The sequence below is a fragment of the Lagopus muta genome, chromosome 4 (assembly GCF_023343835.1).
Source record: "Lagopus muta isolate bLagMut1 chromosome 4, bLagMut1 primary, whole genome shotgun sequence".
NCBI lineage: Eukaryota > Metazoa > Chordata > Aves > Galliformes > Phasianidae > Lagopus > Lagopus muta.
The window spans coordinates 65,777,317-65,801,838 of NC_064436.1; the positions used below are offsets into that span (position 1 = coordinate 65,777,317).

At 45.1% G+C, this 24,522-nt stretch overlaps 1 protein-coding gene across 4 annotated transcripts; it reads right to left on the bottom strand.

Moving 5' to 3' along the window:
• Nucleotides 1-2,024: 2,024 nt before the first annotated feature.
• RNF103 (ring finger protein 103) lies at nucleotides 2,025-19,660 on the bottom strand. Of its 4 annotated transcripts, none has more exons than XM_048941130.1 (4): nucleotides 18,879-19,090; nucleotides 17,212-17,351; nucleotides 5,898-6,013; nucleotides 2,025-4,238 (listed from the first exon to the last, which is right to left on the bottom strand). In XM_048941130.1, the coding sequence occupies exons 1-4, from the start codon at nucleotides 18,949-18,951 to the stop codon at nucleotides 2,669-2,671; spliced, it is 1,899 nt and encodes a 632-aa protein (XP_048797087.1). In that variant the 5' UTR covers nucleotides 18,952-19,090; the 3' UTR covers nucleotides 2,025-2,668. The 4 variants fall into 4 exon arrangements, 3 of the variants coding, with proteins under 3 accessions (XP_048797087.1, XP_048797086.1, XP_048797088.1); XM_048941129.1 differs by lacking the exon at nucleotides 18,879-19,090 and adding an exon at nucleotides 19,299-19,656 and having other exon boundaries at nucleotides 2,026-4,238; XM_048941131.1 differs by lacking the exon at nucleotides 18,879-19,090 and adding an exon at nucleotides 17,765-18,871 and having other exon boundaries at nucleotides 2,028-4,238.
• Between the last annotated feature and the right edge of the window lie 4,862 nt (nucleotides 19,661-24,522).

The following is a 24,522-nucleotide window of genomic DNA, read 5'->3' on the forward strand; positions in this document are numbered from 1 at the left end:
GGCTCAGGAGCACAGAAGTGCTGTTAACTTCATCTCACTGCGATGACTTACAATCATACTTACCCTTGCCGACCCTGCACACAGCAGGTGGTTGAAACTAGATGTTCATTGCGGTCCTTTTCAATCCAGGCCATTTTATGGTTCTACGGTGCTGTGACTGTTTTCCAGTTCCCACAGAAAGCCGTTTTAATCGTAGTCACAAAATGGACAAGTCCACCTTTGTCTTTTTTTCCCTTATTCAAAACCTAGGGCAGAATGAAAGCAGATCTGAGGATGCTTTGGAAAGGAGAGCTCTCCTCTGGGATCAGAGAGCAGGAAAAGCAGCATACGAAAGCAGCTGTCACTGAACGAGGGGTCAGCAGCCCCGCGACTGAGGACTGGGACCAGCGCTGGCAGCAGGCAGCCAGCAGGGCCATGCAAACTCACAGTGCAACTGCCAGCCTTGCTCTAGGCCTGGCCTTTTCTCTGCTCCCCGCTTTTACTGTTTGGGGGTAGACTGAGATCCTGTGCTCACAGTAAGCTCCCTTTGGATGCCTCTGCAGACACAACACGAGCGTTTCCTAATATAAAGGCACAACACTGCTTTCTCTTTCCTGCAGGGACCGCCAGGACAGCTGCTGTAGATTTTGAAGCAGATGCATCCAGCAGGATCTGGATCGCAGCAATTAATGTAATGCGGGTTCACAGGCACAGGGGGACAAACCCTTCAGTCATTCCCATCCACTGTCCATAATTATCTGCACATATGGAAGTGCCCTCTGTGGCTCTTTTGCTAATTAAGCAGCACTTTCTGTCATTTATCAGAAGAATTGGATCAGGAGAGCAAGCGAGGTCATTAAATCAGCTGGAACAGGTGTGCACAGCAGTTCACTAAAGCAGCTGACCCAGCGCCCAGCAGCGCTGCCTGGCACGGGCTGTGTGCTGGGGTTGGCTTTCCAGCAGCACGCGGTGCCCTGAGGACACGGCGCCGTACCAACGTGCCCTCGTGGTGCTCAGCAAACCACACAAGAGCTGTGCAGCAATACAGGCAGGCTGGGAGCTGCTTACAGTAAGCACATGTGTGCTTACAGCACTCAGCGCGATGGTGCTTTGCACACTGCAAGCTGACACGCTCTGTGCCCTCACTGTGCCTCCCACCGCTCCACCTCGGTAATGAGGGATGAAGGACATGAACCGACAGCCCTCTGCTGGAATGAAAACACTTTCTGCAGTACAACAGGGCTGGTGATGCCCCTTCTTCCTCCTGACCTCAACACTGCGATAGGATATGAGGAAAGAAGCACTGCTCAAAACAGCTCTTCTGATGATTAGGAGTGTCCTCCTGCGATGACACCTGCTGATGGGAGGTGTGAAACATTTGGTGACAGAACAAACGTGTCCAGGTCCCCTGCATGGATAAAACAGTGCCAAATGGCTTTGTGAGCACTCACGTCCCATATGTCTCTAGAGGCACAGTAAAGAGATGGATCAGAACTGCAACTGGCACCTGCGTTTATGCTTTTCACTGCCTTCGTTAATTGTCCTCCTTTTGTACCACATGGGCAAGAACTGGGGAGGAGACAAAGCAAGATTTCCTCATTGAATTTGCAGTCAGCTGATTCCTGAAAGGCACAGCCAAAGCTGCACTTTCTTACTGAAATACAAAGAAACCAGACCCCATTTCTCATGGCATCAAACAGCTGTTGCTCTTCTCCAGGCAATCAGAAATCACTGCAGAACACCAACACCTGGAATCTGGAATGTTCTGCCTTATCAGGGTGCTCGAGTCACTCCAAGGCATTCTCCCCCTTCATGATGGTTTGCTTTGAAACTGGAGACCATGAAGCCTTCATAGATGTCTGCATATGAGATACTGGAGAGACAGGCTGTAAGGAAGGTCTGAGAAAGCAATTTGTGATCAATTAGGAAACCCCTGATCAAGCAGAGAACCTCAGTGAGACACCACTGCCTTCTGCTCGGCCGGTGGTTCATTGAATCACAGAATCCTTCGAGTTGGAAGGGACCTCTGAAGGCCACCTATTCCAACTGTTCTGCAATGCACAGGGACACCACAGCTACCTTCACAGTACAGAAATGAATTCCAGCATCCCTAGGAGATGATTTATTAGTCACAAAAGTTGTGTTATATTTTTATTGTCTTCACAGATAAATCAGACCAGCAAGACATCTGTAACTATACACACAAAATATTTATCAAAACAATTAACATTACAAATCTCCTTTTAAAATAATTTATTTTACGTATCTCTTTTTAAACGGCACTGTCTTATAACGTACATTATTCAACAAGGATGTGCTGAACAGACTCTAAAATAAGAAACACTTAAATTAAGCAATCATCTCCGGTTAGAATTTAGATTCCCCCCCTATCCTCACTTGTAAACGTTTGCTGGGATACGCTTCTGGTGGAGGTTTGATTTTGTGCTTACAAAAACAGCGTCGAGTTTCAGGATGATGAAAAGAAAGAAGTTATTGTACGGTAAGAATGCATTCAGTTCAACACACAAGGCAACCAAATAACTCTGCCATTAACGTTAGATCGTGTATATTTTAGTTCACTGCACTAACATTTAAACTAAAACTTCAAACCACGTAATCTTTTAAGTGACTAACATTGAAAAGGCAAGCAGTAATATCCTGAAAGCTGACACAGGACACGGACGCACGGCTAAGACGGGGCATCGTTGGACAAAGGCTGTGGTTGCATGTATGGCTGCTTTTTTTTGTAAGAAGCCCACCTGCAGACGGGGCAGCAGTGCCTTCCGCCCGCCAGCCACATCACAATGCAATTCTGGTGGAACACGTGGCCGCACGGCAAGCCCATGAGCAGGCAGCCCCTCTCGAAGTTTTCGAGGCACACCACGCATTCCGTGCAGTGCAGCATCTCAGGGGGCCACGCTGACCAATCCGGCTCGTCTGCGGTGCTGTACGACCCGTACGACCTCGCTTTCCGTCCACAAGGCTCCCTGTGACAACATGGACTGGCACACGAACAGCTGTCGGCACGGCAGCGAGGCTCTCCTGCCCTGGGCCTATGAAATGTATTTGGCTCGTCTTCCTCCGAGATGTCTTTTTCACTGCTGAACACCTCTCTGTTCTCACTGTCAGAGTCACTTTCGCTGTCTTGGAGGGATTCCAGCGTTTCGTCCGAATGGATGCAGAGGCATTTAAACCTCCACATTGGTAAGTTTTTGATATAATCTGTTGGTATCAGAGGGTGAAGCCAGAGATCGGGGAAGGCCAAACGCTCCAAGAACAGATCTGGGTCTTCGTCCCAATCCGAGTCAAAAGGGAAGTGTTGAAAGGAAGCAATAGGATGAAACAAGTAGCTGGTGTACCAGTCCCACAGGCTTGAGAGCCACTCCAGATTGTTAGCATTGACTTCATCGTTGTTGTTATTGCGTCTTCTCTTCTTCTCAAAGTAATCAATCAGCAAACCATGGCCAAGGTACGTGCTGAGGAAGAGCGCTGGGTGCGAAGAGTAGAACATCCAGTCGGCTCTTACCCAAGAAGCCAATGTAGTTGTGTTAGAGTACCTGAAGAGTTTTAAACTGTACTCGTAAAAGCTGTCTAAGTAAGGTAGTTGCAAAAAACCCAACACGGGTAGCCAGGAAATAATTAGGAGTGAATTATACGTCCCTAAAGTGCTTATAAGAACCACAAATCGCTTTATAGTAGCACCTTGCGTAATGAACAGGTCCATCCAAGCCATCAGATTAACCAAAACTAAGCTTAAAACAAATAAATCATTAACTTCTGGTTGCAACGAGCGCAAAAAGGAATCCATGGCACGCAGTGATATAAATTCACCAGCATTACTTCCATACCTGTAAATCCCTTCAGGAGTCCTAAGTATGTAGGATGGTGTCTTGTAGATACCAATTTCTGCCATGTAACTTTTATTGTCCCAGTTTTCCACGTTCACAAAAATAAACTCTACTCTCCCGGTAAACTTTACACTTAGTGCAGAGAAGAAGGCTGGAGGCTGGTCGAGGCTGGCAAACAGGTATATTTTCACACGGTACTGGTCACTTCTGTTCCACTCTTCTCTTAAATGTTCAGAGTTGTAAATGGTTTTGATCCGAGAAGCAGCATGGGCTGTGATCCATTTGAAAATGTGCTCCACTTCAATTTTGCGCCCGCTGTATTCTTTAAGCATTACTTTTCCCTTGGAGGTGCTGGTCTGTGGAACTGACATAATGAGGGTGGATTTCAGCCAGCCCCTCCTCCTGCAGTATCTGCAAAGAAAACGGCAAGTTAGATGATGGAGCTGCATACTCCTGCAGCTGCAGTCCTTACATCTCCTTAATGAGCCCAAAAATTAGACACGGTGAGCACCTGGGAGTTCTTACAGATAACAGCATGAAATACAGGCATCCAATCATCTCTGACAGAGAGCACTTACTCTTACAACACATCTGTTATCTCTTTTATCCATCTTTTCTGTCTTTGTTATCTATCTTACAAGAAAGCCGTAAGCGGATATGCATGTGTCAGATGCTGATAGAGGAACAGTGCTCATTTTCATTGGTTATTGTAACAAGGCCACACATTACACAGCATCACACAGAATCACAGAATAGCCAGGGTTGGAAGGGACCTCAAGGATCGTGAATCTCCAACCCCCTGCCACATGCAGGGCCACCAACCTCCCCATTTAATACTGGACCATTAAAGTCACCTTGCCTTGGAACTGGCTTTGAGAAGAAGGCAAGTGGACTTTTTTCTCTACACCACAGTGCTTTGGTAGTACAGCTATTTTTCATAGGCATTCTGACCAAAAAAAATAACCATCACAATGCAGGTCAATGTCCTGCAGCTTTCAGATAACTTCTCCCAGTGCTTCCTTCAACCTAGTTTTGCCAGTCAGCAGCAGGGTGAATTTAACAGGATGCTGGCATGTTGACAGCAGGTTCAATGAAGTGAGAAGGCTGTGCACTTCTTACTGGGGCCATTTTGGAAGGATGCAGGCAGGCCAACTGGTGTGGTGAGAGCTCACCATAAAACTAGCAGAGGCTGAGATGGGATGAACTCATGAGGATTCTATGATAAAATTGAGGCTAATTAGGAGCTATGCAAAGAGAAACACTGCCAAAGTTTCAAGATGCTCAGGTATCAATGCTTTTACTATATAAGATTATTTCTCTAAACACTGTGAAGTCTAAGAATCTTCCCTTCCAATTAACTTTGCAATTTCTGTAAACATTTAGCATTTGAGATACATGCATAATCCCCAGACCAAAATTCTAGACAAGATTTCCTGTCATGTGAAGCAAATGCTTCCAGCACAACGCCATTAAACGACTGCTTTTGCAGCAGCACAGGATTATTAATAGCTTCTTTGACTCTGCTTTTCTTCCTCATTTGAAATCATATGTAAACAACAGAGCATCTTGCACAGCGCGCCGTCTGCTGACAAAGGGTGTGTTCATGTCCATATGGAAGCATGCACGTATTTGTCAAGGAACAGGACAGCAATAATCCTGAGAAGTAGGAACTGCTTTGAAGCTTTGTGCTCACCTGTGTTTCTCCTTTCCAGATAGCAAAAAAGCATCTCTGCAACCCAAAGCTCTCTTATATGAGCTATATTCAGCTGCATTCTAAGCAAGCAGTTCCTGTCCATGAGTGCCCTAAGGCCAGATTCTTCTACTCATTCTCTACCACTGCTGTATGATACTCTACACAGTCTCATCATGTATTTCCCCCACAGTGCTTTAGGAAGCTGCAGACCTGTGTTTATGATGCTGATAAATAATGCAGCAGAGAATTCTGAAGAGACTTTAGCAAAGATATAAATAAAAGCACCTTCTATCACAGCTGCTTTTACAACGCAGGAAGCCCAGCTGCTGGAATACAGCTCAGCCTTAAACATTCTGGATAGTCCTTTATGAATATACCTGGGGTCACTGGAACAGTTAAAAGTGCCAGTACGTATGCCGAATCTCGATACTTTCTTCACCATTTTCTCCCAGTGGACTTTACCCACCAGTGGACTTCTGTCGTTTGCTATGACCTATTGCCAAAAAAAGATAATAATTCAGTATCACAGTAAGTTGGCTTTCCAAAATAAAGAGCAAATTTCACGAAAAGAGATCTGGTCACTGGATATCATCTTCCCCTTCCCTTAGACAATGCAATAGGAACATAGAACACAGGTGCACCAAGTGTCTTTGGTGACACTCTAAGACAGAAATACTCTTTGTGCAGACAGGCAGAAAAGCACACTGTCATTTAAACTTACAGCATACCAAAGAAACACTGTCTCAAAGCAGGTAAAACGCATGTAAGTAGAGTGTGTGGACCTGATATCAGTTTATTCTGCCATCAACCACCTCTGAGCAGTGGAAACCAGTAATTAAACTCTCAGATAATAACCCAAAATCTTCTGCCAGTGACTCAGTCCATGAGGTTATGTGACTGCTCCACCAACTCCCATGTCCCACCTGCAATTCCAAGATGGTAATTCACTGTGATAGATCCCAAGGTCTAATTTGCCATGCTGTACTAAAGAAGTACTTCTGGTTACCTACATGTAAGCTTCTACAGGTGTCTGCAACGAAGGATAAGGACTGATAACTGCACAGGGAAGGGGAAAAAAAGGAGAACCTGCCTGCCTGCTGCTGGCAGCTAATGCTGAATGACATGCCTGATCATGTGTTATTCCATGAGCTGTCACAGTTTCTATTTTAGAAATGCCTCACAAGCTTCCACAAGCTGACTGGCAACCACTTGAAACACGTTTTTAAACCAAGTTTTGAAACTTCTATTTGTTAGGCATTTGTTTACCCACCATTAAACTGCTCCCAGTCGTTTCTAGGCTTCATAACCTGAAACGTCAGCTCTCCTCCCTAAGTCAGGCTGCCAGCACGATGAAGAGCTCACTGTGTACAGGCTGAGACACTGGGCTGGAAAGCATGCCCAGCATTTGAGACTCAAAAATGTATCTGCTTTGTGCTAAATAGCATCCACTCAGAAACTGAAAATAAATGGGTTTACTGCACCGGATGTCCTGTATGGAGACACGAAGCTGTACTGAAGCTACAGATTGCACTGCTCAGTGCGTTTAAATAAAATCACAGTTGAAGATTGAGATGGGAATCCTTCCAGCCCTTCTCAGAACACACACATCACGTAGCTTGCCTGCCCATGGGCTGGCTAAGTGTAACCTCCAGGCACCCAGACAACAAGCTGGGGACACTGCTGTATTATTGAGGCTTCTTCACATCACCTGCTGGGTATTTTCATTTTCTTTCCTCTGTATACTTCAAGCCAAAGAGACCACATTCCTAAAGACAACTTGAGACATTTATATCAGTAAATCCCCAACGCTACTACAGCACAATAAAGGCACCTGACGTAGTGAGGAGTCATTACATTTTATTAAGGAGTTCTGAAATAAACGTTGGAAAGTGTATTACCCTCTGGGCCAACTGCTCAGAGATCCTTCTCACTACACCACACTACAGTACCCACTGCCAGCGCCCAGAGAACATGAGGCACTGCAGACAGGTCACCAGCATGTCTCTGTGTTTGTCACACTGGCTGTTGGTACTGCCTGATTTTCAGGCTAGGTTAATAGCAGATTCCCTGTTCATTGCAGGGCAGTTGGACTAGATAGCATTCAGAGGTCCCTTCCATCTCTAAGGATTGTCTGATTCTAACTCCCATCCTATCAAGGTCTGTGCTGTTGGAGAAAGTTACTTTGGAAGACAAGGGTAGAGTTGACAATTTTTGTTTCATAACCAAATAGAGAGAACTTTCCTACGGTTTTGCACACTTTGCAACATGCTTTGAGCTCATGCTTTTTTTATGTCTTCATTACCAAAAAACAACACGACCAAAGATGACTGTTGCAGCTGTTCCTCGTAGGCAACACCTACTGACAGCATTGGGAGTTCACTGCACAGAGGCACTTTGGAAAGCAATCATAGAATCATAAAGGTTGAAAAAAACCTCTAAGCTCACTGAGTTCAACCCACCCCCGCCAACAAGCCAAGTCCCTCAGTGCCACATCTATGTACTTGTTGAGCACCTCCAGGGACGGTGACTCCACCGCCTCCCAGGGCAGCTGTGCCAATGCATCACTGCTCTTTCTAACAAGAACCTTCTCCTAACATCCATCCTGACCCTCCCCTGGTGCACCTTGAGGCTGTTCCCTCTCATCCTATCACTGTTACCTGTTTGAAGGGGCCAACTCCCACTTTGCTCCAACCTCCTTGCAGGGAGTTGCAGAGAGCAATGAGGTCCCACCTGAGCCTCCTCTTCTCCACACTGAACGATCCCAGCTCCCTCAGCTGCTCCCCATAAAATGTGTGCTCCAGACCCCTCACAGCTCCACTGCCCTTCTCTGGACACTCCAGGGCCTCCACATCCTTTTTGCAGAGAGGGACCCAACACTGAACACAGAACTCCATCATCTCTGTGGAAGAGGGTGCCAACTACAGGGTAAGTAACCACGATGCAATCCAGTCCAAAGATAACTTACAAACACTTCTAACAGATCTTATTTAAGAAGTGTGAATTTTCACCAGATGAGACAGTTAGCTGATAAGAACCGTGGCTGAGGAGAGCAGGTAAGTGAATGCACAAGAGGTCTGCAAGCTCTTCGGGGCATCAAAGAAATCCAAATTTTGTATTGAAAGCAAGGGGGAAAAGTTGTCTCAAAAATGAACTTAGTGCTCTGCCTCTGTTATCAGATGAAGAGAAGACGGCTGGCTGGGGACAGGCTAGCATGTTTATGGCACCTGAAGCTGGAAACAAAACTCAAATAATATCATACACTTCAAATCAGACTGAGCAGAACTGCGATACAGTGAGCACACAGAATTACAGATCCACCTGCAAACATTTCTTGTACAACCACCGTCACGGTGCTTTGCGTTCTGATGGGAAGTTAGTTACTATTTTTAAGAGCAAATGAAAAACTCATCCCGCTACTTTGATCTCAACAAATTGCAGAGCAAATTTTAAAGGCACAGAGATGATTGAATTTCCCATCCCCTTCAGCATGGAATCCTAGAATTGCTCAGGTTGGAATTACTGAAGTTGTATCATTCCTGTTAGGATGAGAGTTAAAAAACCAATCCTCTCCTGGAGACAATGAACTGGATTTAAAGACAAAGGAAAGGTAGTCATCTTTTCCCAATTTGGTACAGCATTAGCAATGTGCTGCATGGGAAGCTTGCAGGTGAAATGGGGATCAATTTTTGTAATGAGTAAAAAAAATAAAATAATCAGAAAGTAAATCAGAAATCGGCTGAGGCAAGAAAATATTAAAATGCCAGAAAGGTATTAACAGAGTTCTTAATGGATTTCTCTCAGAGATCTGGTCAGTGTATGTCCCTATTACTGCCCTTCCTGCAGAAAGCCCAAAGCCCTTGACAGCTGACACAGCTGGGGAGCACGGGGAAAAAAGAGGATTGTAATGCCATACAAACCTCATAAAGCAGAATGTCAGGAATGAAATTGAAATCAATAGCAAACAGGACACTGGGCGTTCATCAGGTAGAAAGGACAGCAGGATGTGAAGCGTGGGGCTGCAGCTGATCCAGCAGGGCTGTATGGCATCAATAGTAACTGGCTGTGAGATAAGCAAGCTCTAGGAAATACCACACCTGGCAAAAACAAACTGCTTGACTGATTCCATGCACTGGGAGTAGCAGGGTAGGCATTTGGAGTCACTGGAATTGAAGGGCAATGTCAATTCAAGCACAATCAGAACAAATTAGCCATGAATACCCTTAGGCCTAAAGTCAAGGCACATTTCCAAGATGAATGGAACAGTCAACAGGAGTACCACACACAGACAATCTATTTTAAAGAGAGAGCAAGGTATTTTATAAACATTACTCCACAGCCTAGCAGAGGTGAATTCACTAATCAAGAAGGTCCCTTCTGGCCATCTGTTCCACTCCGACTGGAGAAATCAAGAGAAAGCTCATAGGAAAAAAAAACCAGGTATATTTTATGGGATCAGCCAGCACTACTGGGAAACTGACATTTACAGGAATACAAGCCCTTCAAGCTCTTCTTGTTATTAGCTGCATTCACGTTCTGCAAAATATCACCTGTCAGAGTGACAAATAATACAAAGAAGATAATCCAATTAATCCATTAATCATCTTAATGGGCTAAAAGCATCCAACAGGATCAAAGTTACCCTGCCATTTGACAATCCTACAGCATGGAATACATCTGGTACCTACTGTACACATCACCCAGGCCAGAGGACTGGATCTGAACTCCTGCTCTTCCTCTTCATGTCAATGTCAATTTGCATGAGTGGAACAATCAGTGTGGCAGAAGAAACCGGAGAGGTTTTGGCCCTCATTGGACTCTATCTATCTACCAGCTTTCTCTGGAGACTCAGACATGAGTTTCTTTAAACACATCAAAAGGTCAGGAGACTCCCAAACAACTGTTGTGAAATACTGCAGGTAAGTTAAGCTACCAAGATGTGCAAAGCAAAGATGGAAAGTCTGCACCTTGGAGAACTCAATTTTTATGTCGTGCAACTGAGTTTTCTTTTTCACTTTCCACTATACAACCACATACCTAAAAAGATGGATTTCAGATATCACATGAAAACAAACAAAACAAAAAGCACAGAATTACAGTCACAGAATCACCAAGGTTGGAAAAGACCTCCAAGATCACCCAGTCCAACCACACACCCATCACCAATATTTCCTACTAAGCCACGACCCTCAGAGCAGCAGCTGAACATTTCCTGCACACCTCTGGGTTGGTGACTCCACCACCTCCCTGTGCTGCCCATTCCAGCACCTGACCACTTTTTCAGGGAAGTTTTTCCTAACATCCAACCTGAATCCCCCCCTGGTGCAACTTGAAGCCAATAGAAAATATGAATCGAGGGACACAGGGGCCGTGTCACTTTGGAAGTACCAACATTGTGATGACTTCAGCAGGCAGCTGTGTGAGTAGCTTTTGCATTGGAAGAGTTCTCCTGACTCTCAATTAGACAGAATAGTCCCATGGACATAAACAGGTGACGCCAATTAAGAACCTAATTAATAAAATCATTTTGATCTATAAGTTAAAATAGCCAGGGTTATGACATTAAAGAAGCAGACAGACTTTAAGAACAAATACCCCAGAGAAAGAAACATAAATGTTTTGAAAAATACAACAATGTCAGTGAGACATTTCTTAGAATCACAGAACGGCCTGGGTTGAAAAGGACCACAATGATCATCAGTTCCAACCCCCTGCTATGTGCAGGGTCACCAACCAGCAGACCAGGCTGCCCAGAGCCACATCCAGCCTGGCCTTGGATGCCTCCAGGGATGGGGCATCCACAGCCTCCTTGGGCAACCTGTTCCAGTGCATCACCAGCCTGTGTGAAAAACTTCCTCCTAATATCTGACCTAAACCTCCCCTGCCTCAGTTTAAAACCATTCCCCCTTGTCCCATCGCTATCCACCCTTGTGAACAGTTGTTTGCTTAATCCAAAAGGAAAGTCCTTCAGGTGGATGCACTGACACCACAGTGACCACTTCATAACTTTCACTGATGCAGCTGCACCGTAACTCCCCAGCCTAGTCATTCCCAGCCATTGTTAAGGATTTTTCTAAGTTACTCTATGAAACTTTAAGAAGATAAGTAGCAGGAAAAGTTGTAATGGCTACCGAAGAGACTCCAGGAAACATTTGCTGTAGCAAAATGCAGAGATTCCTGTTCTGGTAGCCCAGCAGCGTTTGAGCACAACACAGAGGCTTCATTTGAGCACTCCTATTTTCTGTTCATTGAAATCAGGTATTGCTCAATCTCTTTTACACCACTATGCAGAGATTTCAAAGCCAGCCTTTCTAACAAGGAGCAATCTCAGTAAGTTTTGAAGCTCACCCACCATGGAGACTATTCAAACATCACAAGGCACGAGAAGGAAAGTCAGACACTGAAAAATGAAGAACAAACAACACTTTGTGGTGCTTCAGCACTCATTATTTTAACCAATTCCAGCTCCTTTAGTTATTTTCTGTTCCTCCTCTGATAGTTAAGACGTACAAAGAAAAGAAACGTACTAACCACTTGATGTGTAAAAACTATTGCAAGATGGAGGAAAGAGCTTCCATGCAGCAAACCGCAGTATGTTCAAAGATACAGACCCTGAAGACCTGTGACAGGCAGCTCTGTAAAGAGGACATTTTAAAATCACTCCTTAAATCTAGTTATTACCCAGTCCAATGGCCTCAGAAACCCACAGTAACCTCAGCAACACTCCAGAGAAAAACATCCTGACAGATTATTTACTTTGCTACTCAACAACCCTTGTACTCCGGTCCTTTGATTAAGAGCCACTCTACTTGTATTTGTTACACTGCACCAGAGATGGGAATACTAAGAAAAAGGGAACAAAATAGAAAGGCAGAATGGAGATGACACAAGAGAAGCTCAGAGATGCACATGTGTTTTCTACATTATTATTTTTGTTTTTTTTTGTGATGGAAAAATATCCACGTTGGCAGCATCTCTGAGCCATTATGGCATATGAGCGTGTGCCATTAAAGGAAGAGAAAGCTATCCAAATGAAAGCACCAAGGGAAGCTCCAACATTATCCAAGCTGGAAGTTAGCCAAGACACCAGGTGTCAGGCACACCTGCTCATACAAGCACACAACGTTCTGAATACACACAAATAGTCAAAACTCGGTTTTACAGCCTGGCCACAAAGACAGCTTCAAGTACCCATCAAGACAGGGCACTGGGGAGCTGTAACACAGATTAAATCGCAAGGAAGAACAAAACCTGGGAATTGAAGAGCCATCATCACCCTCTGCACACAAACACATCCAGGCAGTCCCCCCAGGAGCAGTCAGCAAGGCAATCTCTGCATGAAGGAACTCAGGCCAAGCTGGAAAGACCTGCATGATTTTGCCAAAAGCAAAACCCATTTCTAAGTTATTTAAGGCAGTGGTAAGGTCACACGTGTGTGAGAGCTGTCAGCACGGCTCACCACTCTCCAGTCTGAGATATCCAGAATCACAGAGGACCAGGAACTCAGTCAGGGTGCCTGCAGTGGGTAAGTGAGCAAAGGCAGCCTCATAGCTCTGCACAGAGCACATATGCTCTATGGAAGCATCCACAAAGATATAAAAGCTGAAAAACACTCGTCTATTAATTCAGCTTCCCATGTGTCTGACATAGTTGGTTTTTTTTTGGTCATCAACTGTTACGTTACTATCCTTCCACAGATAAAACAGTAGAGATATTGGGACAAGTCACAGAAATACATCTAATTAAAACTGATCTGGTGTGTTACTTACTAGAAGCATGGGAAAATGCCTACTTATGATGTTCCTGAATGCATTCAAGGCCAGGCTGGATGTGGCTCTGGGCAGCCTGGTCTGGTGGTTGGCGACCCTGCACATAGCAGGGGGTTGAAACTGGATGATGATTGTGCTCCTTTTCAACCCAGGGCACTCTATGATTCTATGATGATCCACGAATGTCTGCACCTTCATTCATTCCAAGACATCTCACACACAGTTTATTATTCTGCACTGTGCTGATGAAACTGAATTTCCACGCAGTCTCTCCATGCCAAGGACTCACAACTAGTTCACAATCCATCTCTATGGATTAAAGATGTCTGGTTTTTGGTTTTTGTTATTTGCTTTTTTTTTTTTTTTAACTAGTCTTTTCCAAGAAAGAAACGATGAGAAATTTGGTTAAAATAGGTAAAGACAGAAGAGTGCATCCGTCAGAGCACATAACAATTAACTACCTGGAAATTACATGTAGTTTTTCAAGGCAGGCAAGCTGTTCTACCCACCAATCTGAACAGCTCTGTTGAGTCCTCTCCACATGCAGGGGCAGAAAATGAATGAGCTGTTATAATGAATTAGCAAAGAGATGCAGGCACTGTGAGAACTATCACATTTCAGCTGATGGTGTTCTACACCCTTGGCTGGATAAGAAGGCTCTCCAGAAGGATACTGAAAGCTAAAATGGGGTATCCTGTGGTAAATGATCCTGAAGGGCTACTGGAAAAAATGGCACAAACATTGAACAACGTATTTTAAATGAGCTAAGTGCTTACACCTAATTTCCTTCTAATGAGAACAAGCAGTCACCTGGCAAATTTGAAAAGGCAAATATGAAAATTATTCTGCATACACACAAAAGCAAATCAAAACAGAAGAAAGATCACCAAAACTCCACACAAACACCCCTCACTCTGTGATTGCACCACTTGAACATGAAGCTCGGATGCAGAACAGACTGGGATGGAAGAGGCATGTGGACATGGCACTAAGGGACGTGGCTTATTGCTGGCACATGGCAGGGCAGGCAGTTGGCTGGACTGGTCATATTGGTCATCTTGAAGATCTACTCCAACTGAGACAGTGCTGTTATTTTCCACTCACAGTCACAACCATGCTGGCTGGTAGACATGTTCGTCCTGCTGCCTCAAAGCCAAGAATAAAGTTCCCTTTGCTTCTTTCTAACACCATGTTGCCAAAGGTCTTTTTTTAAACAAAAGAAAAGCATAAATTTAGATTTTAACTTCATTCAAATATATATATATATATATATTTTTTTTTTAAAAAATGATCTTTTTATGGATCTTTTATCAGATGTTTTTAAAAAGCCTTAATGGCTACGTACACTGTTGGATGTGACAGGCTTGTAGAGGCTAACCAGAGAGCATTAAGGCATAGCAGAGCCTGGAAAAGCAAGAATGTTGAGTTACTCCTCTGCCAATAAACCAAGCAGCACCATTCTCTGCTCCAGAAGCTACCATTCATCCTTCCTGCTCGCCAGAGAAGTGCATAACAGCAGCTGGCAAGCAAGAAGAAAAACATAAAAGGAAAGGTGATGAGATCATGAGCTAATAAGAGAGAGAACACGCTGCTGTCTGAGGCTCTACGAAAGCCCCATAGAGGAACATGGGACACTTGCTAGCAGCTACACTGGTAAACAAACTACTGCTGTACCACTGAACCTCAATTCTTTGCATGTGGGTTTCCAGAAAACGGAACATAGCCACAAAACACTTGGTTTCCCTGCATACAGTCTCTGACTTTTTCCAGGTTTGCTTTGCCAGCTCTAAACAATAAATTCACCTCTGAATTGATCAGACACATCAAAAAATAATCGTAGTTTCCTCATTTTGCTCACATTCTCTGCAGACAGTGCATGCTACTACATTACCAGCTTGTGCCACCCAGAAATCTCATTTACATGCACTGGAAAATTAAAATCATCTTCTGAGTCTTCATCTTCTGATACATCATCACGATTGTCTCCCAAACCAACTCATCCAACACAGCCCAACTCAGCACTGCGTGAGCTGAGCCACAACCATTCCTCTCCCTCCACTGCTTTCCCAGCCTGTGTGGAACAGATTCAGGGTCAGGAAAGAACCTGGAGCTCCTTTCTGCTTCCCAGCCGGCAGCAACAACAGAGCAGACCATTCCTCCCTTCTCTGTGGTCACTGAACCTCTACATAAAGCATCCTCGGTCTTGCACTGTCCCCTGCCTCAGCTCTGAGCTGAGCAGCTGTTTAACAGTAGGCTGAAAGGTAAAGGAGAATGGGTAATGGAGAGCAATCAGGAGTTGGAACTGGAAGGTGGTAACAGGAAGATCTGCGGGGAAAAAGCACATGAAAAGAGCATGGAAAAACCTGTGAAAGGACACAAAGAATCCAGTGCAGAAGTGAAGTAATTGTAGCAAGGGAAACAAATGAAAACACAGTGATGAAAACTTGAGGGAAGGCAAAAATGAAAGAAAGAAATTTGATATCTTGAGTGGTTTTCATTGCGGAGAAAGAGACCAACAGCATTCAGCAAGTAAATTATTCAGTAAATTTCAATAATGTTTCTTTCCACAGCTATTGTGACCAACTGAATAGCTGTGCAAATATTTCCAAGATGATGACAACATTCATCACATCTGAGATATCAAAATGCAGCCTGACTGACTGGCTATTATGAAGCTGGCTGAAAATATATTACCATTAAAATTCAGCAAACAACTGACAACAGAACTGCCACATTTTACTCTTTTGAACTGTATGGAGAAGAGTTTTTTCACATCATACTCACATTTGTCAGCTAGCTGAGAGACAGTAAGCACAATGTCACTCAACAGCCCTCTCTCTGCTTGAAGGATTCTCTTCTGTACGATTTAAACCTGAAATTTGGACTCAACGTTCATTTCCAAAATGCCAATGCCATTTTGACTATGCAGGTAATCCTTCACCTCGTTGTCTATTTCAGAGGTGGCAGTAGCATAGCTCTAGTAACAGAAAGTCATTAAATCCTGGTAATCAATTGAAATGGAAAACATGAAAGTAGGAGATCAGACAAACGGCTCACTGCAGGAAGGAGAGCTGTCAGGTAAACAATGATTATCTGGGGGAAAAGTCTGACTGCCCAATGTGGCTGGTCCCAGGAAACTTTTGCCTAAAAAGATCTCTTATCAATGGAGAAGTTGATGAAGGAAAGTATTTTTTCACATTTTTAATCTAGACTACTTATCTTATGTTCTCATATGTTATCAAGAGCAATGATAAATTGTTCCAGAGCCTCATCTGCAGAAGCCTAAATGTTTTCTTGTTCTCATGCAGCCCTGGGGAAGCTTGCTGTAAATCAATGGGCCCACAAGGTTTGGGGAAAGGCAAACTTGAAGCTTCCAGAACATACTGTGCAAACAGGCTGCTGGATCAGAAAGCTGCACCTCTCTCATTTGTGAGGAGGTAAGAGAGACTGCTAAAGTGCTCTGAGCCCCTTAAATAAATAGACACTTAAACCAATCGGGTCTGAGCATGTAATAAAAGAAGAGCAAGACCAGAGGCACTGCTCCTGTGCCAGCTGGGAGCATATATACCTAATGCACTTACTTCACACTATACACAAACTTGCACAGTACCAGGGCCAACTACTTGCACAGTCTTTGTGCTACAGTGTGTGCTGCTCTGCTTGTCTGCTGGCTGTAAAGCATCTGCCTTCAAAAAGCAATCCACTCAGCAACAGGTTTTCTTCTTCTCTGTATAGGAACTCTGTCACTTCCAGTCTTGCTCAATTTTTAGACCAGATTTGCTCCTTGTGATCTCCCTGATGTGGTTTATCTCTGCCATCATCTCCCTGTTGCACATTTTTCTTCTAGTTAACCACCCTCAAAAATTTCTTGCTCAAAACTCACTTTGAATGTGATACATAAAAATACACGATAAAACACCCATACCTGTACCAGCCAGATCCCGTCTTTTGTATCTTCCACAAGCTCATAGAAATGCATTTCACCACTAAAGTTCGTACTTGAAACTGACTCAGAGGCTTCTTCCTCCTTGAGGGCAGAATAAAGTTCCCCTTCCATAAGGTCACCTGAAAAAGAAGCAATTGGAGACATTCTGTTAAAACATCATGACAGATTACTTAATAGCAGCAAATTCTAATAGTAACAGTGAGTCTATTTCAGAGAGCAGCAGTTTCACTGGGTAGATTTTAAATGGGTGCTCAAAACCCTTGTCAGTAGGAAGGCGACTGAAGTTATTTTAGTTCCATCCATAGGAACCTGACTATGAACAATCTGACAACGCTTCTGATTACACAGACATACCACACATGTGTAAATGAACATCTCCTGAGCCTCCCTATCTGAAAACAACAGCATCTCAGGGGCAGGCAGCAATCTGAATTCACGTATCTTGACTTGCATTTCACGGGACAGTAATTCTGGAGCAAACAAATTCTCAGCACTGATCATTCGAACAGCATTTCAATCAGAAATACGGTACCTAAAAACATGCTGAGTGTCCCACAAGAAGCAAAAATCCAACACAGAACAATTCAGCTGTTGGGTTCTGTTTACAAAGTTGTGAATTAGTTCTCATCAACTCCATCCTAGCGAGAAAAGGGGCTCGTGGTGAAATCATTTGATGTTTCCCCCACAACCTCATTTCCTCCCCATGATTTGTTCTGCCATCATTACTAACATTCTTAATAACAACTGGTATTGTTGCAACTAATATGTTCAACTTGAAGAAATGAAGTCTTGCCTGAAGAGGCTACTTCCTACAAAATGAGGGGGGAAAAGAAGTGCTGTTACAGTAGAAACACTTGAGAGCTTTCAAAAAGTATTCATGGAATTCAAACTTCAAAATTAGAGAAAAATTCTGCAAAGCCTATTGGCACTAGAATTGTTTCCATGACATTTTAAGTCAGTTAATACAGTTTGTTTGGCGTTAAACACTTCCCTGCAGCATTTGCAGCCCAAACATAATGACATCATGAAAGTACGTGACAGCCAAAGAGCGAAAGTGATTGGAAACAAAACCGAAATTGCCTCCTGGTGCCTACTGGTGAAGCAGGAAAGTGAATAAACAACATAAATAAACAACAAACAATACAAGCAAATTAGATTTAGCTGCCCAGCTTTAACATCAATTATTAAAGCCAGTTAGCATTTTGTGGCTCTGACCTCCCTGTATTCATCCAAACCCTTCTCTTTATTTCTGTCTGGTTCCCTTACCGAGCACCAGGATTTTTCTCTCTCTAACAGCAGCCCTTTGCCCCGTGATTTACAAGCAGCAATGTCCTGCTTGGCTGGCATTACGCTGATTACATCAGCCCATCTCCAGCCCTTTGGGCCACTTCCCTTTGGGCCACCATCTGTACTTTCCATGCACTCCTGCAGCTCTGCCCACTCTCAGCGCTGCCAGGCACCCCACAGCCCCCCACTTCCACGGGTCTGTACCAACTTCTGCAGCACTTTTCCACGCACAGCACCCACTGATCCCACAGCTCTGCTTCCCTCATCCCCGTCCCAATGACACCTCCCAGCAAACAAGCGATCCGTAGGGAAAGGGATGCAGAGAATAAGCCGGCCCCCACTAAATAATAAATAGCAACCCGCCAGCCTGCGTATCTTTGGATTCTTTCCTCCTCGAATTCTTTCCTCCTCGTTTTTCACGGCCGATGACATTCGCTTTCAGCCGAGCGCAGGGAGCCCAGCGCTGCGCTGCACACCCGAAAGCAAAAACCCCCTCCCGACGGGAAACCATTTCTTGACAGCCTGGCCGAGGCCTTCCGAACGCCGCCCGCCCGTGCCTCCCCCCATAGCCGCCCCACCGACAGCCGAGCTCGGGGCACTCAGGGGTCACGCCGGGCCCGCGCCGGGCGCGCTGACGCAGCGCGGAGCGTCGTGCCGCCGTCGGTGCCGCCGTCCGAGCGCCGCCCGGGGCTCCCGCCGCAGCACCGCGATGCCCTTGGCCGGAGCTGCCGTCTTAGGCCCGAGGGGAGGGAGGGAAGGGAGGAGGGAAGCGGCCCTACCTGACTTCTCCACCAGCTCCCGGACATCCTTCTTCTCGGGCAGCCCCGAGTGCCCCAAGCCGCGGCACTCCAGGATGGTCCGCAGCTTCCTGAAGCTCAGAGCCACCGGGTCCACCAGCTGCGTGGCGAAGAAGCCGGTCTCGTACCACACCACGGCCTCGAACACCCTGGCCAGGACGAAGAGCACCAGGAAATACAGCAGCAAGAAGCACAGCTTCAGCCACATCTTTCCCGGCGGGCGGGCGGGCTGACGGACGGACGGGCTGTAAAAGCCGGGGGGGCCGGCGCTGCCCCGCGGCTGGCGGCGCTGAGGCGGCGCGGGGCTGTCAGCGCGGCGGGGCTGCGCGCCCCCCGCCTCCCTCCCGCCGCTGTCCCCGCCCCGGCGGAGCCGCGGCCGCCGGCGGAGACATAACAAGTGACGTGTGCGGGCGGGCGGGGACCCGCGGAGGGAGCGAGCGAGCGAGCGAGCGGGGCCGCGCTCGGCCTGCCCTCCGCCCGCCCTCCGCCCGCTACTCGGGGCCGCGGAGGTTCGCACAGCCCCGGCCCCGCCGCCTCTTGCCGGCTGACGGCAGCGCCCTCACCGCGCACGGTAGAGCGCCGGAGGCCTGCCGACCGAATGGGCTGCGCCGTAAATAAAGAGGTTGTGCCGTAAATAAAGGGGTTGTGCCTGCCCTAGGCATCACCTTTGGACCCGATTGCTGTGGTTGCTATAAAATAAACCTAAGAAAACACCAAGAACGGGCAAACGGCAACCCAGCCTCACGTTTTTCATTAGGAGAAAGGTGTTCATGCAGACAGAGCTAAAGTGCATGGACAGTTCACAGGATCATAGAATCATTGAGGTTGGAAAAGAGCTCAGATCACCAAGTCCAACCACCAGCCCATCCCCACCATGCCCACCAGCCATGTCCCTCAATGCTGCATCCCCAGGCTCCTGAACATCTCCATCAACGGTTTGACAGCAACCCAGTGGGACCGCTTGATCATAGGATCACACCATAGAATGGCCTGGGTTGAACAGGACCATAATGATCTTCTAGTTTCAACCCCCCTGCTATGCACAAGGTCGCCAACCAACGTAGACCAGACCACTTCACTGGGGTTCTGCACAAGAAGTGTGAGAAAGGCTGTAAAGAGGTGATTTAGCCTGCTTCAAAACACACTGCAGTCACACTTGGTCTTTGAGATGAAGGCTCTCCTCTGAAGGGAACTCAGCATCGCCTCTGTAGGTTTAGTTATTTTAAGAAACCACAGTTTGCATTAAAATTGCCAACTCATACACAAACACAGAAATAGCACAGCTTCATTTAAAGAATACTGACAACCCCTCAGAGCACACATGCTTAAGTAATTCTGCACTAAGGCATAAAAATCGAATTTTAACATAAATATTGACCTGTAAAAGCATCTAAATGGCCACAGTCTTCAGAGCAGTTAAAAAACAGTTAGAGGGTTCTTACATGTTGATTTGAAGGGGTAAAAAGCACTAACCATTACACCCACATCAACCACTGTAAAAAATGAAATACGAACGCTGTTCTTGTGCTCCACCTGCCTTATCCCACGCGTCCTTATGCCTGGGCATCCTGGATGCAGGTTCAGCCCATGTTGTCCTGTTTAGCTTTGCAGGTGACTGCACAGCCACGATGGCCTCTTTGAGAACGGCTATGCTTTCTATCGCAGTGGGCTCGTTTTGTTTCTGGAAAGGGGAAGAGAGATTGCAGAAATACCTGCTCACAAACTAAGTCCTCATGGGCTTCTAAATGTTCTGCGTTGTACTGGGAGCCGTACAACTCTTTATTCCTCTTAATTGTAATGTGGTACAGTAAAGATTAGAGGAGGGAAGAATGGACTGCACCAGAGCTGCTGCTGTTGCTCAGCTGAATGAATATAAAGGGGTTTCAGCAGCTCAGTCTGATTTGGAGTGAGCTTGCACAGAAGGTACTGAAGGAAGAAGCGACAGAGCTTGTAGGACAGGCTGTAGCCCTTTCCTTCACAGTCACTCAATTTTTTTAAATCCCCTTCAAGGACCCATCTCCCTGATGAGAAAGTGTCTGTGGCACAACATCAGTAAGATTAATCCTTTCCCCTTGGCAAAAACAAAACCGTGAGTGGCTTTGTTATTGCAGTTGGTGGTGCCAAGGGATTTTCAATAAAAAGCACATTTAATGTCACCTGTCGCTAGGACCAGAGGTAGGCTCCCCTGGAGTGCTGCGAACACACTGCAAGACCACATTTCTTTTTCTAAAGTTTCACAGAGACCCTTTACTTTCGTCACGCATACAAGAAGCTGCCCCATTTCCCTGCTCTCCCTGTTTCCTCCCTGTATCTTTTGGCTGTGTGCTGAGCTGAGGGATGCCCTGCTTCCTCCAGCTGGAAAGCACCTAGCATTAATTAAGGCTACGCTCACAGCTCAACTATTTGCAACACCAACTGCTGGGGAGGCTGTCACTAGTATGTTATTTCCTACTGCTCATGGGCTGAGTTAAATGAATTCTTAACATTCCCCAGTGGTAATTGATGATGAGTCCCCTGCAGATACTAAGCTAATCATCTGCCAAAACTCAAAACCCTGGAGTAATTTTCAAGAAAGTAAAACTATTGTTTCAAACCGCTACCCAACACATACGCACCCCAAACAATCCAAAGCAAAGCAACTGTGAGCACAGCAGTACAAAGACAACAGAAATGTGAGGGAGAGGGAAAAATGCAAGTGAAAAGCAGGGCAGGGATGGGTATGAGCAAGAACCACAGGCGATGGGTTAGCCAAAGGCCTGGGGGACAAGAGGGATAACACTAGGAAGCTGCACAGCGGGCTTGGGGCCTCAGTGCTGAAATACTGGTTCTGCAAAGATTTGTTTTGAGCAGCACCAAGGGCTGCACTTGTACAAACCTGAGGAGCATTCGCATATCCACACAATTTTGGGTTTTTTCTCCCTCCCTCCAACTCATGTTTAATATGCTGAGAAAGAATTCCTAGGTGAATACTGTCTTTACATCTTTAGTTTACAAACCTGATGTGGTATTTTCTAGATACGGCTGACATTTGTTGGTTTCTAGCTGTAACTCAGAATGTCTTTGACATGTCACCTGCAAACAACTTCTCAGAGAGTTATAATTAGCTGGAAAATTTGAATACCATAGCAGTGAATTAAAAATTCATTTGGGGTGAAGACAAACAAGACATGCGCTGACATTTTAAAGACCTTCGGGTTAACTCAACATAATTAGCAATATTAAACAGTCATCAGACAGACAGTTCTGTGCTCACTGAGCAAATATTACGGATGTAATGAGAACTAAATATGTAAATTCCACCTTTAAACAAAAACCCAAAGCAGAGATCTGCTTCTACACCATCTTGGTGAAAAGAATATTTTACTTGGATTTCTGAGAGAATGAGACCAAATCCTGAGAACTGAGACAGACATCTTTTCTTGTCAGACAGCCAAATCTGAAGACTCTGCTGCCCATTGATAAATGGCAAGGATTCCCTCTCCTCCTTCATTGTTTCCTGCGAGCAGCTGCTGGCTGGGCACCCTGGGAATACAGGCAGTAATCCACCTTCTATACCAGCCATCTACTGGGAACATTAAGACAAGTATTGTCATTTTTTAAGTCAATACAACTGAAGACTGAAAATCTTAATTCCATTCCTTATCGTGTTAAAATATTATTACCCCCTTTTTCTTGGACAGTCTTAATATTGCCACATAGCAAGATCAGTCAACTAACATTTAAGCTACTAGAAACCCAGTTTTACCATAAGTCAGCCACTCTGTAAATATAATTGGCAGGAGTTTAGTAACATATAGTCTTCTTGGATTACATTTTAAACAACATGGGTGCATCTCAACAAATTTTTATGTGTGCTATAAAATATTATTTAACCGATCTTAATTAAATAAACCAGCAAGCCTCTATTAGAGTGTCAAAACAAAATGGCAGCAGCCAGACAGCGCTATTTTACCTAGAGGGATTTTAAATTCAAAAATGTTTGCTGCAAGTGGCCAAAAAGGAAGTAGATTTAACACACAGGTATTCTGCAATAGATTGGCCAATATTTGACACTTCAGATAAAGCTCTGGTTATTCAGGTGAAGCAAGCCTGACGTGATCCAGCAGTGAATCACAGCAGTTCCAGTGGGACCGGATCTCCAGAGGTCACAAAGTCCAATCTCCTGCTGGAGGCAGGGACAGCTGGGATATCAGACCAGGCTGCAGGCTGCACCGGACTTTAGGCAGGCTGGAGTTTGACTCTTTGATCTGGTAGACAATCTTTCCTCTCCTGTGAGAATTGCTTGTAAGCACACAACAGTTAACAGCGCAGAAAGGTACATGAATCAAGGCCAAACAGCATACAAGAGCAGAATACATGAATTAAATCTTGACTTGCCTTTTTTTTTTTCGAGGTATTGGTATTTTCTTTACTGTAACAGTAAGAAATCTTATACTGCCCCTAGAGAAGACAGATTCTGTTTGATGACTATATATATGTTTGACAATATGTGTGTATATACATACACTTGACTCTATTTGTATTTGACTATATATATTTATATATGTATGTCTAAGTCAGGAGATCTTGCTTGAATGTGCTAACAGATGACAAAGGTGACCATGGTGGTAAAGAACCTAACAAATTAAACCAAGATACTAATGACATAAGCCCAAGGCATTTGCATGTCTTTGAACATCATATATGAGTACAGAAAGAGCAGGAAAACAGAGACAGCAGTTTGGGCCTGAATTTGACAAAATGACTGTGACTTGTATGTACCTACATTGAGAATAATCTCTGCTTTCATGTCTTATTTCAGCAGTATGGCCACAGATGAAGCAACAAGATACATGGTTTGAGCTTTGGGAGTTGCCTACAGGAGAAGGACCTGGGGTCTTGGTGGACAGCAGGGTGGCCATGAGCCACCATTGCGTCCTTGTGGCCAAGGAGCCCAATGGTCTTTTTAATGTGCATTAAAAAGAGCATGAAAAACTTGAACAAGAAAACCTCTGTACTAACATGTGCAGGAACTTGTATACAGTGAGGGTGATGGAGAAGTGGAACAGGCTGCCCAGAGAGGCTGTGGAGTTTCCTATGGAGATACTGAAGAGCCATCAGGGTGCCCACATGTGTGACCTGTTGTATGGAACTGCTTTAGCAGTGATCTCTTGAGGTCACTTCCAACCTCCTTGATTCTGTGACTGGGAGCTGGACTCTGTGATCC